Consider the following 13,940-nt stretch of genomic DNA (forward strand, 5'->3'; position numbering starts at 1 on the left):
TCTGAAGAACTTCCAGTACTACAGGTAACCCTATGAGCACCAGAATCCCAGTTAAATTTTTAAATGTCCTTTGATTTGGGTCAAAAATTTTTTATTCCCAGGTTTCCAAATTAGAACACAAAAGCTAGCCCACATATTAAATCCTAGTAGAAACAAAAGATTCAAGTGTGAGGTGTCAGTCAGGGCTTTAAATACAATACATAACAGAACCTTGAAGAACATAAAATTACACAGAGTTCGGGTTCCCCTGGGAACAAATAATCCACAAGTCTTACTCAAGTACAGACTACAGTGAAAAGCACAACTAAAACCAGAATTTAGGTCCAGTATTATTCATTCAGCAAGGTTAACCGAGACACATGAAGATCAGCACGTTACAGAGCACTACTTCAGCTAGCAGATTTCTCCTTTATGGATAGCAGTACAAAGAAAAGGAGTTTTGACTATGACATTCCATTGGCAAAAGTATATATTGCTAAATTATTTTAGTGACAGGCTCACACAACATTTGGAAATCCACAACTCAAACCCACAAATCCACAATTTAAACCCCACTAGACAGAAGTCCTCCTTTCAAATAACTACAGCAGAATGCCCCTTTCCCAAAATGTTTTTTTACAATTTATAGTGAGAAAACTTTCCTATCAAGCTTTCTGCAAAGCACACAATAAAACAAACAACTAATTCCACTTTTGAATATCTTTCTCCCTTAGCTTGTTTCATGATAGTGCCTGAAAATTCAGAATAAAACAATAAAATTGGTCACCATTTACCAAGATAACCACAGATCCAGCACCATTAAAATAACAAGAATTTATGATCTTCTTTATTGCATGAGCCCTTTCCACATTAAAGAAAGTTTTTGCTTTTACACCAAGGATTTGGCCAGCCAAAATTCCTTTTCAAGTAATTCAAAATAAATACCACTTCTCATTACAGGAAATTGTCAATGTTGAGAAGACAATGATTAGTGAAGTTCACCACCTGCAAGTTAGTTTCTTTACATGAACATTCAGTTACACCTTTCAACTATACATCCAGCCAGTCTATCCTTTGTATAGGTCAACACAAAAATTCTTTGTTTAGACTGCACATCTTAAGGTGGCTTTGTTTAGTTTTAGTTTGTTTAACTATGTAAGTTATTCAGCTACCTAAGCTTACACGGTTAATATACTGTGTGCTGTTCTGTGAAGGGGGGGAGTGGTAGTGGTGGTAGAAATCTCACTTCTTTCGACAGTAAAAGAGAGTTTATTAACCCATGGTCTACATTCTTTACTCATTTTACTAGATAATCTTACACTGCAATTCTTGTAAAAGGTAAATAAAAATTTTAAAACAGTGTTTCCCTACACATAATTTAAACTGAACAGAACCCAAATTCTATTTATATGGGAGGTAGGATTAACAAAAAGCAAGCACTGTGCTTCAGAATATTTCTAGACAATTAGATGTGAAACAGAATTACATACCAAACCCTATTGTGTACTAGCAGTAGGAGAAAGGCACAATACAGCATGGCTCAGAGCACACCCAAACAGAGACTACTGTTCTGTGGGGTGGGGAGGGATTAAAAAAAATTAAGTTAGAAAGATATCAAAGGCTGCCCATTTTCCTATCACAACAAATAGAAAATACTTCCTTATTTTCCAGGTGGAAGTTCTTTTTTCTCCTCAACAAAACTAGAAGGATGCGCATACCAAATTTTTCAAGCTTTTTTCCACATGGCCCTTGAAACAAGTGATGCTCTTGTCCTGAAGATACCTGATTATGCCTAATACTGGTAGTCTAAGGATCTTTTCATTAAGGAATCTTGGAGTACTTCATAGAAGTTCTAAAACAAAATACTATTTCTAAGCATTTATGTTTCTGAAAGCATAGCCATAAAACAGATGAACTAGAGGAACAGATATGTTGACTGTCTTATTCGTATGTACCCATCAAAAGTCATGCTATATTTCAGATGCAACCAAAATTATATTCCTGTTAGGATTTTCACTATCATTCTCAAAAACCATATCCTGAGTAATGTGAACATAAACACAAGAGCAAAGTTCAAGGCTAGCCACTGTGGAATAGCAGAAGAAGATTAGCCAACAAAGCTTCTCTGTTAAAAACGTTACAGCTCTAGCCACTGCAGGAACAGGCCACGGAGCCTTGCCACACCAATCAAGGAGCAGATTTTCAGTGAGCTTACATGAAACCCAAGGTAAAGTCTGAAACAGATAAAGGTCATATGCAACAAAAAAAGGTTAACCAACTATTCACGTCAATTTATAGAGAACTTAAAGGAAAACAACACAACAGAACACAACTGCATTAACTTTAACAAGTATTGTACTCACAGTACTCCTCCAATTCTGAATACACGAACCAGGAGAGTAATCTCCCCAAGTAACCTACAGCTATGTATTCAGCTCACTACACAACTACCTGGAGTTTACAAAAATGCAGAAACAGTATTTCCCAATGCTCCTGTGAAAAAGTCACCTTGAATAAAAGAACTCACTCCACTCAACAGCAAAATAATAATTCTCCTTTCAGCCTGGAGAATGTGAAAACATTTTTCTTGGCAAGAATTGCCACACTTTTCCCCATTTACACTTGGAGAATCCACAGTGGGGTTTAAAAAAAAAAAAGCCACATAGAAAGTTACAAACACCCAGATTACCTGACATACACAATTCAAGTTTATCCCTTCTCAGTATTTGTAGCTTGAGATCCATATGCGCAAGAGATTACACTAAGTATTTTCTAATATATGTCAACAGCTACCAGTCAGCCTTACAGACTTAAAGTGACTTAAGCTGTCTACATTGCTAGAAGCAGCTCACATGAAGACCTCTATCATATAAAAGCAAAATTAAGTTAAAGTGTGAAGTGTATTAATTGAGTTCTGGTATATAGTATTAACTTAGGAACAGCAAAACCTGAAATTACTAATAGACAGCTAAAATGTTCTCTGCAAAGATGCAAGTTTTCCGACATTTTTAACTACTTGCTTATATCAAAACTCAAACAAATGCATACTCTTAATTCTAAGATCAAATCCTACAGTTAGTAAAACCAATATCCACCTCTCCTAAACAAATACTGGAAAGGAGAAACCAAAGTCACAAGCCAGCGGACATTAAAACACTAAGAACTTGTAAGGGGGTATGGAGAATTTTATTTTTAAATTCTTATTTGTCTTTAAAAAAAATGCAAGTTGTTGTTTTTTTAAACATCTAGATGGAAATTGCAACTTTGTAGCCACACTGAATCTTTAAGTCTTGCTAATAAACGTTTTATAAGTAGGTTTTAGTTATACTCTTAAGAAGAATAGAGAAAAAACAGAAGGGCTTGCAGACAAAGAATTCTCAGAATACCAAAATAAACACTACCTGTTGTACAAGAGGCTACAGGCAAGTTAGCAATGAGTATATATGTGAAGATCACCTGGTTCTAAATATACCATATATTTTTAAAACAACTTGTTTTTACTATAGCTCTTTTAACTCAAGCTTATATACAGCCTGCTTGTTAGATTGCAAGTTAGACTATAGTACACCAAATATTAATAAACCCATTATCAGACATTTGGTACATTGTGCCAGAACAGTAGGAAAAAATAATCACAAGCTCATCTTTCAGGGCTACATCCACTCACTAAAAACAAACAAAAGGCATTTCTGTGTAGTCATCAAAACATTCTTCCTACAAATAAACTAAGAAAAATAAAAACAATAGGTTTAGACTTCATAAAACCTTTTTATTAAAGGGATTGATAGGACATCATAACAGCACTAAGTTCATCCTCAAATACAAGAAAACTTAAAACTAATTCTAAATTTTATCTATCTAGAACATCTATTTATAATCAAGGTAACCTAAATGAAAAGCACAGTATAAACAGCAAGTTGCTACCAACAGGCGAGCAGATGTATGCTGGGTAAGGGCAGGATGTTTTAATAAACAAACTCACCAAAACATATTTAAGTAAAAAACTCAGAAGTCAGACAAATGCTAGAGACTTGGTCCTCAATATACTCCACTATATTATTTAGGTGCAGCTACTCCTCTTTTGGCCTGATCATAGAGCATACTTTCAGAAAACTTCATATTCTGAAGGTTTAGGACAAAAGTTGTCTGTTTCTATGCCTTGCAAAGAAAGAAATGTTAGGGACATTGAGGTTCATTGAAACAGTCAGTGAAGAATTCTGAGCTCCTATCTCCATCTGACTTAAACTAGCATAGATAAAGACAAATCTATCCAGTAATTTACTAACAGTAACAGCCAAGTAAGATTTAGCAACTGAAACTCAACACAGACAAAACTAAAATTATAGCTCTCTAAAATGCAACAGAAAGTCACATTCATCTTTGCTGTCAGAATGGGATGAAAGCGGTGGAAGATGTCTGCTCTGACACACATTTGCACATCTGAAATCCGTCTCAATCTCTATCGTTTCTAGACACAGGGCGCTCTGGTGAGACTAATTTTTATCTAGAAGTCAGTTCCACATCTTGCTACAGTAGGAACTATCAGCTATGTCACCTCAAGGCTGAACAGTTGTGAATACTGTAAATGGAACTGCACTTAAAATGCTAAGGAAATTTCAGCTGCTGTGAAGTTTGGCAAGCCCTTTACTTAATGTACTTTCTGCAACTGTGTCCTTCATATTATGTACAATTCAAAACCTCATTTCTAAACCTATGACATCCTGTAGTATTTAAAACTTGTCTGGAGGAAATCCAAATAACATCATTATTAAAACGGCAACTAAATCCTGTTGTTCATCATTATAAAACAATGCCAGGGCAGTCTTCAGACCAAGTGTTCAGCTGTTTCTTATATCCAAGCCATCGAACAGTATTTCTGAGATTGTCCAGGAAGATCTTTCTACGGAGACATACCTGAACTTAATTGAATACAAATATAAACAGACACACGCTACTTTGAAGTGTGTAGCAGTGATAAAATATTTACTATAGATAGAAAGCAACTAAAGGTGGCCTCACTTTAAGACATGATGGGCAACCCAGTAAAGCTGAAGCCAAACCAAAATTACAGACAGCTTTTTTTTTCCACATTTTAACTCCATATTAAAGTGCTCTTTATTTACACACAGACACACACAGCCTCTGAAGATTCTCATCTGCCCCTACATATACATTGCTGAATACTGAAGCTGGAACATGACCATCGCAAACACAGAAAAAACTTCTAACTTATTTTACTTACCTTGCACAGAAATGAAAATAAAGTATGATAAATTTAAGACCAAAAGATCAGAAGCCCAAGATTATGATGGATCTTAATAAGAGTGTTGCTGTATTACAGAAGCACAATATTTTTACATTAGCTTATAAAATTCTTAACATACATATTAAAATTGTCATCCTGGTAAAAGTTGCTGTGAATTCATCAACTGCGCTTTCATTTGTGCTAGGTACCAGAGTCTCTGTATATTAAACTCTAGTCTTGTCCACATAAAATAAGCATCTTGTTGCCATTTACAGGAACATCTAAATGAAAGTCTAACAGTAAAATTAACCCTAGCATGCATCATCTTAATAGCAGGAACTGGGAGTCACTTGGACCTCATCTACCCTAAGTTCAAAATTTAATGTTTAAATGCAATAGATCCTGTATGTTTCACAGATTAACTTACACATTTTAAGCACACAAATTCTGAATTTTTTAGAATACGCTCTAGAAGGCACATAAAGAGCATAATTAAATCCACTAAGACCATAATTAAATCATAACTGAATGTATTTACATTAAAAATAAAAGTACTCTAAGTTCTCAAAGCAAAAAAATGCTATTTCATTTTTTCTGTAAAAAATTCTAGGAAGAATAAAGTTAATTTTACATTCTAGCAAAGCAATTTGATTTCTTGAGTTCATCTTCCAAGGTCAAAGTACAGTTTGACTAGGGTAAGTTGTAATAGATGGTAACTCCCAGAAAACAAGAAGCATTGCCAAGAATCCGATCATTTTATCAAGACAAGGTTGACGTATTTCATTTCCAGCTGTTCATACTAAAAACAAGTTGCCAGTTTTACTCTGTAAATGTAACAAATAAAGCATATCTATATAAGATTAAAATGCTCTTCTGTCATCTCTTAAGACATCCGCAACAAAAGTCATCTTAATCTAAATAGCTGCTTCAGGTTTACGTGAACTAGAACTGATGCCTTTAAATTACTAGCTGACCAGCAGCCCACAAGTACACTAGAAAAGTCTGCTTCACTGACACTTCAGAAAACATGCATCACTGCTGCAGAATAAATTGCATTTACTTTTATAATCTACAAGACGTGCAAATACACAAGTACCAATCTGCCATTTTGTAACTATATACAAACCACTATAAGCCTCTTCCTTATACACAGAAACTTAGTGAATGTAAGGAATTAAGTACAAGAATGCCATTAGAAATTGAGTGTCTTCGTAGTAAAAAGAGTAATAGTTCTGGTACAGAAGCAATCAATCTGGCATTCCTTCTTTTATACTAGGAATTTCCATCAATCATCAGAATGGTCTAAGTGGCTGATTCAGCTAAATATATGAAACAAGAAAAGTGTACAAACAATTCAATTCAATAACTCCTTAAGATAAAGTACTCCAAAGTCAACTGCAAAGACAAGTTACATGCCAAATCCGAGGGAGAAATACTACATTGGTCACATAGTGATTTAGTAATTCATGCAATTATACTAGTATTTACACAACTAGTTAAAACTGATTTTCATCACTCTACCAAATCAAATACAACTAATATGATAAAAAAAAGAATTAAAAAGTAATTACTAAATCCCTTCCTCCTGAAAAAATATAACACCATTGTCAGTAAATTTAAAGTTATCCTGCTTCTACCCTTCCTTAAAATACACAGCTAAACAATGGGTCATTTGAGACAGTAGTTCAAAAGAATGCTCAGCTTGAAATAATTAACAAAAGAAGTTTGAATAGTTTCAAATACTACAGTCACCACAGAGTCTTCCTAGTGAGCACTTATTAGAATTTAAGTAAAACATTGTTTCACCTCATCAGAAATTTACACCTATGAAGTAACTGACTCTTTACCATAACAACAAAAACTTGTCAAACACAGAGGTTATTTCTGACTGTAGCAAGAATATTAAAATATTTTTTTACTTTTGAAAGCACCGTCAATTGTCACCTTCGGCAATCATTTGGGTTTAAGCACCACTGAGGACAAAAGTGACAGACCATGACAACAGTATTTTTCAACAGCACTCTAAAACAATCCATGCACTGCTGTGTATTTAGATAAAACTGCAGTAAAATTTCTCTCTCAACTGAACTATGAGACTTGCTTTCCTACAGATTTCACATGTAACCATACAACTATGACATTATTGAAAAAGGGATTTGTTTTCTTAACTGCATTAATCTTTCAGAATGTTTAGAAATAAACATTTACATGTAAGTAGCTTACTAGATTTAGGAAGGAAAGCTGAGAATTGAAAAGGGAAAAGAGTAACAGTACAGCTTAGAGCCCAGGTGACTCAGCCACAAATTCAAGTATAATACTTTACAGATCATACAACTGGTTAATAGCATCCATTAATGTAGCAGACCTGAAATAGCGGCTAAAGGGAAGCCACAATTATTACAACAAAAAAACCAAAGAATTATATTTGCCTGCAGCACATGATTTAACACAGGGAGCAGCAAAGGGTGAAAACTTCTTCTTTCTGATTTTCATCATAGCATTGTAACACAACTAGATTAACATGTATTGCTTTTTAGTTTCTATCCCTCAGCAATTACCGGTACCAATTACCATGCCAGGAATCATACAGTGATTACATTATAATGACAGCAGTGGAAACAGAAGGGTTCAAAACTACTGTTTTAAAGGGTATAAACAGCAACTACAATATTTAAGGATATATAAACATCTGTAAAAATAAGAAGTATTCTTGGAGTATATATGCAAGTATAACATCATCATGACATACTTGGGACAGCAACCAACCAAGCTAGAAAGTGCAAGACTATCAACAGTTACCCGACACCTGAAAGCGGCCTCTGCTTTGCCTACAACCAAATGCTTTCCAGAGTGAACAAAGTTCAGTCTTATTCTTTTTACTAGAATGGATAAAACCCGAGAACTTCTGAGACACCAATCACCTTTCCTAACTACACACTACTGCCCCACGCAACACATTTAGCAGTACAGGCTATATGCTGGCACACTGCATCCTCCAGCAGGCAATAATTAGTAACTCCTAGCAAGACCAAAAAGAAACCACCCAGCAAAACAAATCCAAACTCTCCACACTGAACTAAATGAGTTAAACACCCCACTTGGACTTCTACACTGCCATGGAAACTCAGCATGTATTCACAAGGTAGCAGTCTTAAACTTTTCAAGTTTTTTAACCCTAAGTCTATAGCGGTATCAGAATGGCCTGCAAGTAATTCTTAAGCACATGAATGAATCAGGCTGTTAGAAACAACATAAAAAAAATAAATACCAGTGACAGATGGAAGTCCATCAAGTTCTATTAAACAAAACTATGTAGATACAATTTCACACTCAGGCTAAACCAAAAATTATAGAAACTGGGAAAGCATACCAGAGAGAAAGGGCTGACCTTCCCCGCTCACCTTGCTGATAGATCTTTCCCAAAGTGAGCAAGCACCAACAGATACCTCAGGAAAGTACTAAGCCATATTCATCTTCCCCTAACTTAACCTGACTCTTCAATAAATTAAACATACAAAAAGCCAACAACATACCACAAAGAATACAAAAAATTATCAAAAGATACCTTCCTTTCAAAATGTCCATACCTGTGGAAGTGCAGTATTGAGCTGTCTCTGCAAGGAATCTCTCTCATGACCAACTTCATGTAGCTTGCCCTGGGTCAACGCTAGCGTCTCCTGAGTTTCTCTTAGTGTTTCCAGAAGGCGATCCCTTTCTTCCAACATGGATACCATTAATTGCTCAAAATGGGAATCAGCATCTGACTGTAACGGGGAACCTGAACCATGGCCTCCATTTCCCCCAGAGGGAATCTCTGCCTCACTGATGGTTGGCATCACCTCACACATCATCTTGAAACAAAATAAGACAAAATAAAGACCATAAATTTAAGTCAAACAAATCTAAACAGGATAAGCAAAGGAACTTTGGATACCGGTAATACCAACTTAGTTTTCCCAATGATAGCATCAGCAAAGGTTGCCAACACCTTAGCATTTGTCACTATTTCATTAAGACTACAGGAGAAAAGGTATACAATCAATTTAATCAAGACACCACTTCATAATGAGAATCTTGTGACTTCTTGCAAAACCAGATTTTTAAAGCTACGTTTCACACTGTGATCTCATTTTAATGGATTTATATTTTTGTTAAGAGCACACTGCTGCTGAGATCTTTAAAAAAACAAAGATAAGGCATGCAGCATGCCACCAAAAATTATAGCCTTATACCAATAACTGATTACATTGCATATTTTGAGAATCATTATCTGCTGCTTCCAACGCTTGAAACATACAAAGATAGCATCTAAAACAGTACTTTGAGCTTCTGCTGGCTGTAGAAAGTCTATGGTAAAAGTGATGCATGTAAATAAGTGGCAAATCCAAACAGTCCAATTCAGGAGATACACATGCAAAGAATGATAAAAAGCAAGAAAAAAAAAAAGTAGCAGCAGCTGTCACTGTGGATAACAAAAGTAAAGGTAAGCAAAAGTAATTAAAGGCAGAGTATGAATACAGTTAATAATGCAAACATAAGTACTGCACTACTGTTAAACTGGCAGGACTTTTAAGAGACCCCAACAAGATCCTTACATGAGGCTAAGGCATCAGGTTTTTTAAAAGCACAGAAAAGAACCACAAATGTAACTACAGCACACACTCGCTGAACCACTAAGACTATGAAGTTCTTCAGACAGCCTCTCTCAACATCACAAACTACAAGAACCTAAGGTAAATCAGAAAAAAATAGTTCTCTCAACATCTCTGGTACCACAAAGTTTGTTCTCAGCCTTGAATTTCACACTCATATCTGAACCTTTTAAAGAACAATTAAACTTATTCTGAGCCTTACTGTGGGCACTCTCAATCCCTTGAAATACCTGGAACAGCCTGAAGTGCTTTGTAACATTTTCATGCATGATTACCATAAGCCTTGTATTTTCAACACCACTACATTATTTACCTTGCTCAATAAAATAAAAAGGCTTGGAAAACAGGCCCCAGGTTTCCTGCAGTACCAGTTCTTCTCTGGTTTTAGTAGTTTTTTGTTATCCCAAAAAAACTTCTGGATTGCAAAGCATCCATTCAGCACTAGTCCAACATCTATTTAATTGAAACGCCCCGTGCACATGAAAACAAATAAATCTGCTGAGAAAAAGAGCAGACTCAGTAAAAAGCAGCAGTAGCGGCTTCAGCTAACTAGCCAAGTCCCCAGAACAGAAGAATGTGAAAATAAACTGTCTCAACTTCCCATTCCTCTATTACTGGCCCATAGGTCCTGCAACAGCTGGGATGGGGGAATCATGTGCTGAGGTGGAAAAAAAATACAAAAAAAATGTTGTCTGATGCAGTGGTGCAACAAGCTTCAATAGTTCATCGCTCATAAATTCCTCTCAGGTCACAATCGCATTATTAAACAGAGTACAGACAGCATGGAAAAACGGCAGGAGCTTTCTCGTAAAAGATCTGGAGAAACCTCCCTTCTTTTCTCTTCTATTAATTCCAACGGGAGGCTCTCCTTCCAGTTCCCTGGGTCTTAGTTCAAACATTTATAATCCCAAGAGCCAGGCGCCGGTATCGCTCTGGAAGGCGAGGAGAACGGCGACCTGTTGTTCCTCGGCGTTAGTCCGCCACCCGCTCTCGCCCCGGCCTGTCCCACCGGCGGTGCTCCCGAGCCCAGAAATCCAACCGAGAGGGGCGGCAGGCACCGGCCGAGCGGCGGCAGCGCCCGGCACCGGCGGGGGGAAGGCCCCGAAGGGAGGCGGCGGCGGCACCGGCAGCTCGCCGCCCGGGTCTCGCCGCTCCTCGTCCCGCGGCAGGGCCCGACAAAGGAAGATGCTGGCCGAGGAGACGGAGCTTCTCTGCCCCCCCTCCGCCCCTCACGGGCAGCGCCGGGCCGGGCCTTCCTCCCTCCCCGCCAGAGGCCCCAGCGGCGCCGGGAGCGCGGCCCCGCGGCTGCCCGCACGTAGCCGGCTCGGGCTGAGCGCGGCCCCTGAGGGGCGAGCCCGGCCGCGGAGGCCCCGGCGCCGCGAGAGCCGAGCGAGCGCTCCCTGCGGCCCCTACCGAGCGGCGGGGCAGGCTCCCCCGCGGCGGGCGCACTCGCGTCCCTTCGGGCCCGGCCCGGCTCCGCCCGCCGCCGCCGCCGCCTCCTCCTCCTCCACGTCCGTGGTGGCCGGCAAGGGGGCCGGCTGAGGCCGAGGTAGGTGCCGCTGCGTCGCGCCGCGTCCCGGGCCCGGCGGTGCCGCCGCGGCCTCAGGGGGCGGCAAAGGCCCTGCCCGCTCGGAGAGCCCCGATCGCCGCCGCCGGCCCCCGACCCGCCAGCACCGAGCACCCAGCTCCACCGCCTCCTGCTTCTCCCGGCGCCCTCTGCGGCTCCTGCATAAATCAGTGCGGGGGCCCACAATGCACCGCGCGGCGGGGCTCGGCCGCTCCTGCCCTCCTTCCCCACCGGGTAGGGTTGCAGGTTCGAGACCCGCTCTCCCGCGGAGGCCGCCTGCAGCCCCGGTGAGCCGCCCGCCCCTATCCCAAGCGATACTCCCGCCGCCCACGGGTGCCCGCCCGAACGCAGGGCCGCCGTCTTTGCAGCAAGAGCCCTAGGGCAGGAGGCGTGCTTGCTGAGGGCTGAGCAACAGGGCAGGAGAGAGTCATCACCGCTCTGTGCGTGCCAGAGTCGCCCCGCAATCGCAGCCCTTCCCGGGGCCTGCGTGTTGTGGCAGGGCCCTGCCAGGCGGGTCTGGCCGCTCCTGCCCACGGCGAGCTGGAGCCGGGCCCTGCCTCAATCGCTCTGCCCGTGCCCGTCGCCTCAGCGCACCCGTCACCCCAACGTGCCTGCCTGGCCCTTAGCTGCTCCCAGGCCTCAGCCCGCCCCCTGCACCATCACACCACGCTTTCAGAAGTACTCGACAGAGGTGGTTAGCCATGTGTGCCTCGCAGAGCTGTGAGGTGATGGTTTTAACCAATTAAACAGTGTAACTAACAGCTCTGTGGCAAGTAAAGCAGCTGAAGGATCCAAGGCCTGTGTGGGTCTCTGGGCCACAGAAGACAACAAGCTGTCAGCTGCTGTATTCAGCACATGTGCTGTCCAAAGGCTTGGCACGGGCGCCGAAGGCTTCTCCCGCCTCACTCTGTGAGGAAACTGTGCTACCAGTAATTTAGTGTGTGTGCTGTCCGAAGGCTTCTCCCGCTGTGAGGAAGCTTGCCACCAGTAATCCGGCGTGTGTGCTGTCCGAAGGCTCAGCGTGGGCGCCAAAGGCTTCTCCCACCTCGCCTTGTGAGGAAGCCGTGCCACCATGGCCCCCACACAGCCCCAGCAATGGGCGACTCTACTAGCAGAGCTTATTCTCCACAGGAAACAGGTTTGGCTTTGGGGTGGGGTTTTTTTTTGTTCCCCTCCTCCCAATCAAAACTGTTTCAAATCCAGCATATAAACACTTTCCACTTGTGTTTCTATGGCTTTTGCTCTGTTACTGGAGGATCACATTCCTAAAGCTTTCACCATGCACATGAGTAAGGTTGCAGTTTGTAGGCAAAGCTTAGAAAAATCTCTTTTCTTTCTTCCATTTGTGTTACCACTATGAATAAATGATTTGCATTTTGGACCCTATTCTTGCTTTTGTAGTGAAAAGCTCTGAAAAGCATCAAGGGCCAGTTACACTGACAGAGGCACATCATGCCAAAAAATAGCAGCCCCTGCACTGAAAGTTGTACAGATTTGTGACTGGATTACATGATCCTTAATTTGTAAACAGAGCATATAGACACCTAGCACTGGATAGAAAAGATCGTTAATGAGTCACTCTTCCTTCCCCCAAATAGGAAACTCTTTACAATTACAGATTTACTACATTGTGCTCTTTCCCTGTGGTATTTGAGCCCTTAGGGTGAATTCAGGTCACATTTTTAAGCTTTTCCTCTACAGCCATGAGGTCTAGATTTCTTTTTCCCCCTCTTGAAGAGTCTGATGTAATCACTGACTGGGAGCTGGAACTTTTAAGGAAAAAGCGAAATATTATGAAGTACATTCAAATCACAAGTTCTGCCAAATACCGGTTAGCACAGATTTAATGCTGAGTAATACACCATTGAAGTGTGATTGTATAAATACTGAGGTCTGACTTTTCAAGGTAGAAAGAGTAGCAAAAGCAATCCAAAATCAATTGTGCTCTTCCTGAGGAAACCTCCCAATGTTATGAATTAACCTGTGTTGTCAAATAGTCTCAGTATAGCTCATTGCTGTTACTTAGAAGCTTTGATTTATACTGATATATTTAGAAACTTAGAAGCTTCGATTTTAACTTGAACTACTTCAGATGATCATGGGAGGGGATGAAGGAAGGCATCATTCACCTAGCCCTCTCCTTCAACCTGCTACTGAGCGTTTAACCCACACTGAGGGTTTCTGTCACATAATTCAAATTAATATATACCAATCAGCAAAATCTGGGCTATGCTTATGAAGCACAGCAACGTGTTTCTGGGGCCAAAGGCAGTTAACGCTTAAAACTAGGCCCTGAAGATTACCTTGAATGCAATCGGCTCTTTATTTCTAAGCATGTTTCTACAGATAGATGCTTCTGTTTCATTGCTCCAAATTCTTTTTGTCTTTATCTACATCAACAAAATTGTCTCCCATAACTTGCATGCAATTCGTTGATGACTCTATTCCTTATACACCACAGGAGCTGATTTTGTCTGATTCTGTAAAGAAAACAAAA

At 40.5% G+C, this 13,940-nt stretch overlaps 1 protein-coding gene across 5 annotated transcripts in view; it reads right to left on the reverse strand.

Moving 5' to 3' along the window:
- The window catches only part of PPFIA1 (PTPRF interacting protein alpha 1), a 76,562-nt gene that overhangs the window by 48,829 nt on the left and 13,793 nt on the right, over positions 1–13,940 (reverse strand). For 4 of the 5 annotated variants that reach the window (XM_080404896.1, XM_080404895.1, XM_080404894.1 and 1 more), the window contains exons 4-6: positions 11,290–13,923; positions 10,190–10,371; positions 8,812–9,075 (exon numbers count right to left, since the gene is read on the reverse strand). In XM_080404896.1, coding sequence (XP_080261022.1) covers positions 8,812–9,075 — 264 coding nt within the window. In that variant the 5' untranslated portion in view covers positions 10,190–10,371; positions 11,290–13,923. The remainder of the gene's footprint in view (positions 1–8,811; positions 9,076–10,189; positions 10,372–11,289; positions 13,924–13,940) is intronic. The other variant, XM_080404893.1, reaches the window with a different exon arrangement.

The sequence above is a fragment of the Falco punctatus genome (assembly GCF_963210335.1).
Source record: "Falco punctatus genome assembly, chromosome: 10".
In the NCBI taxonomy this organism is placed as follows: Eukaryota; Metazoa; Chordata; class Aves; order Falconiformes; family Falconidae; genus Falco; species Falco punctatus.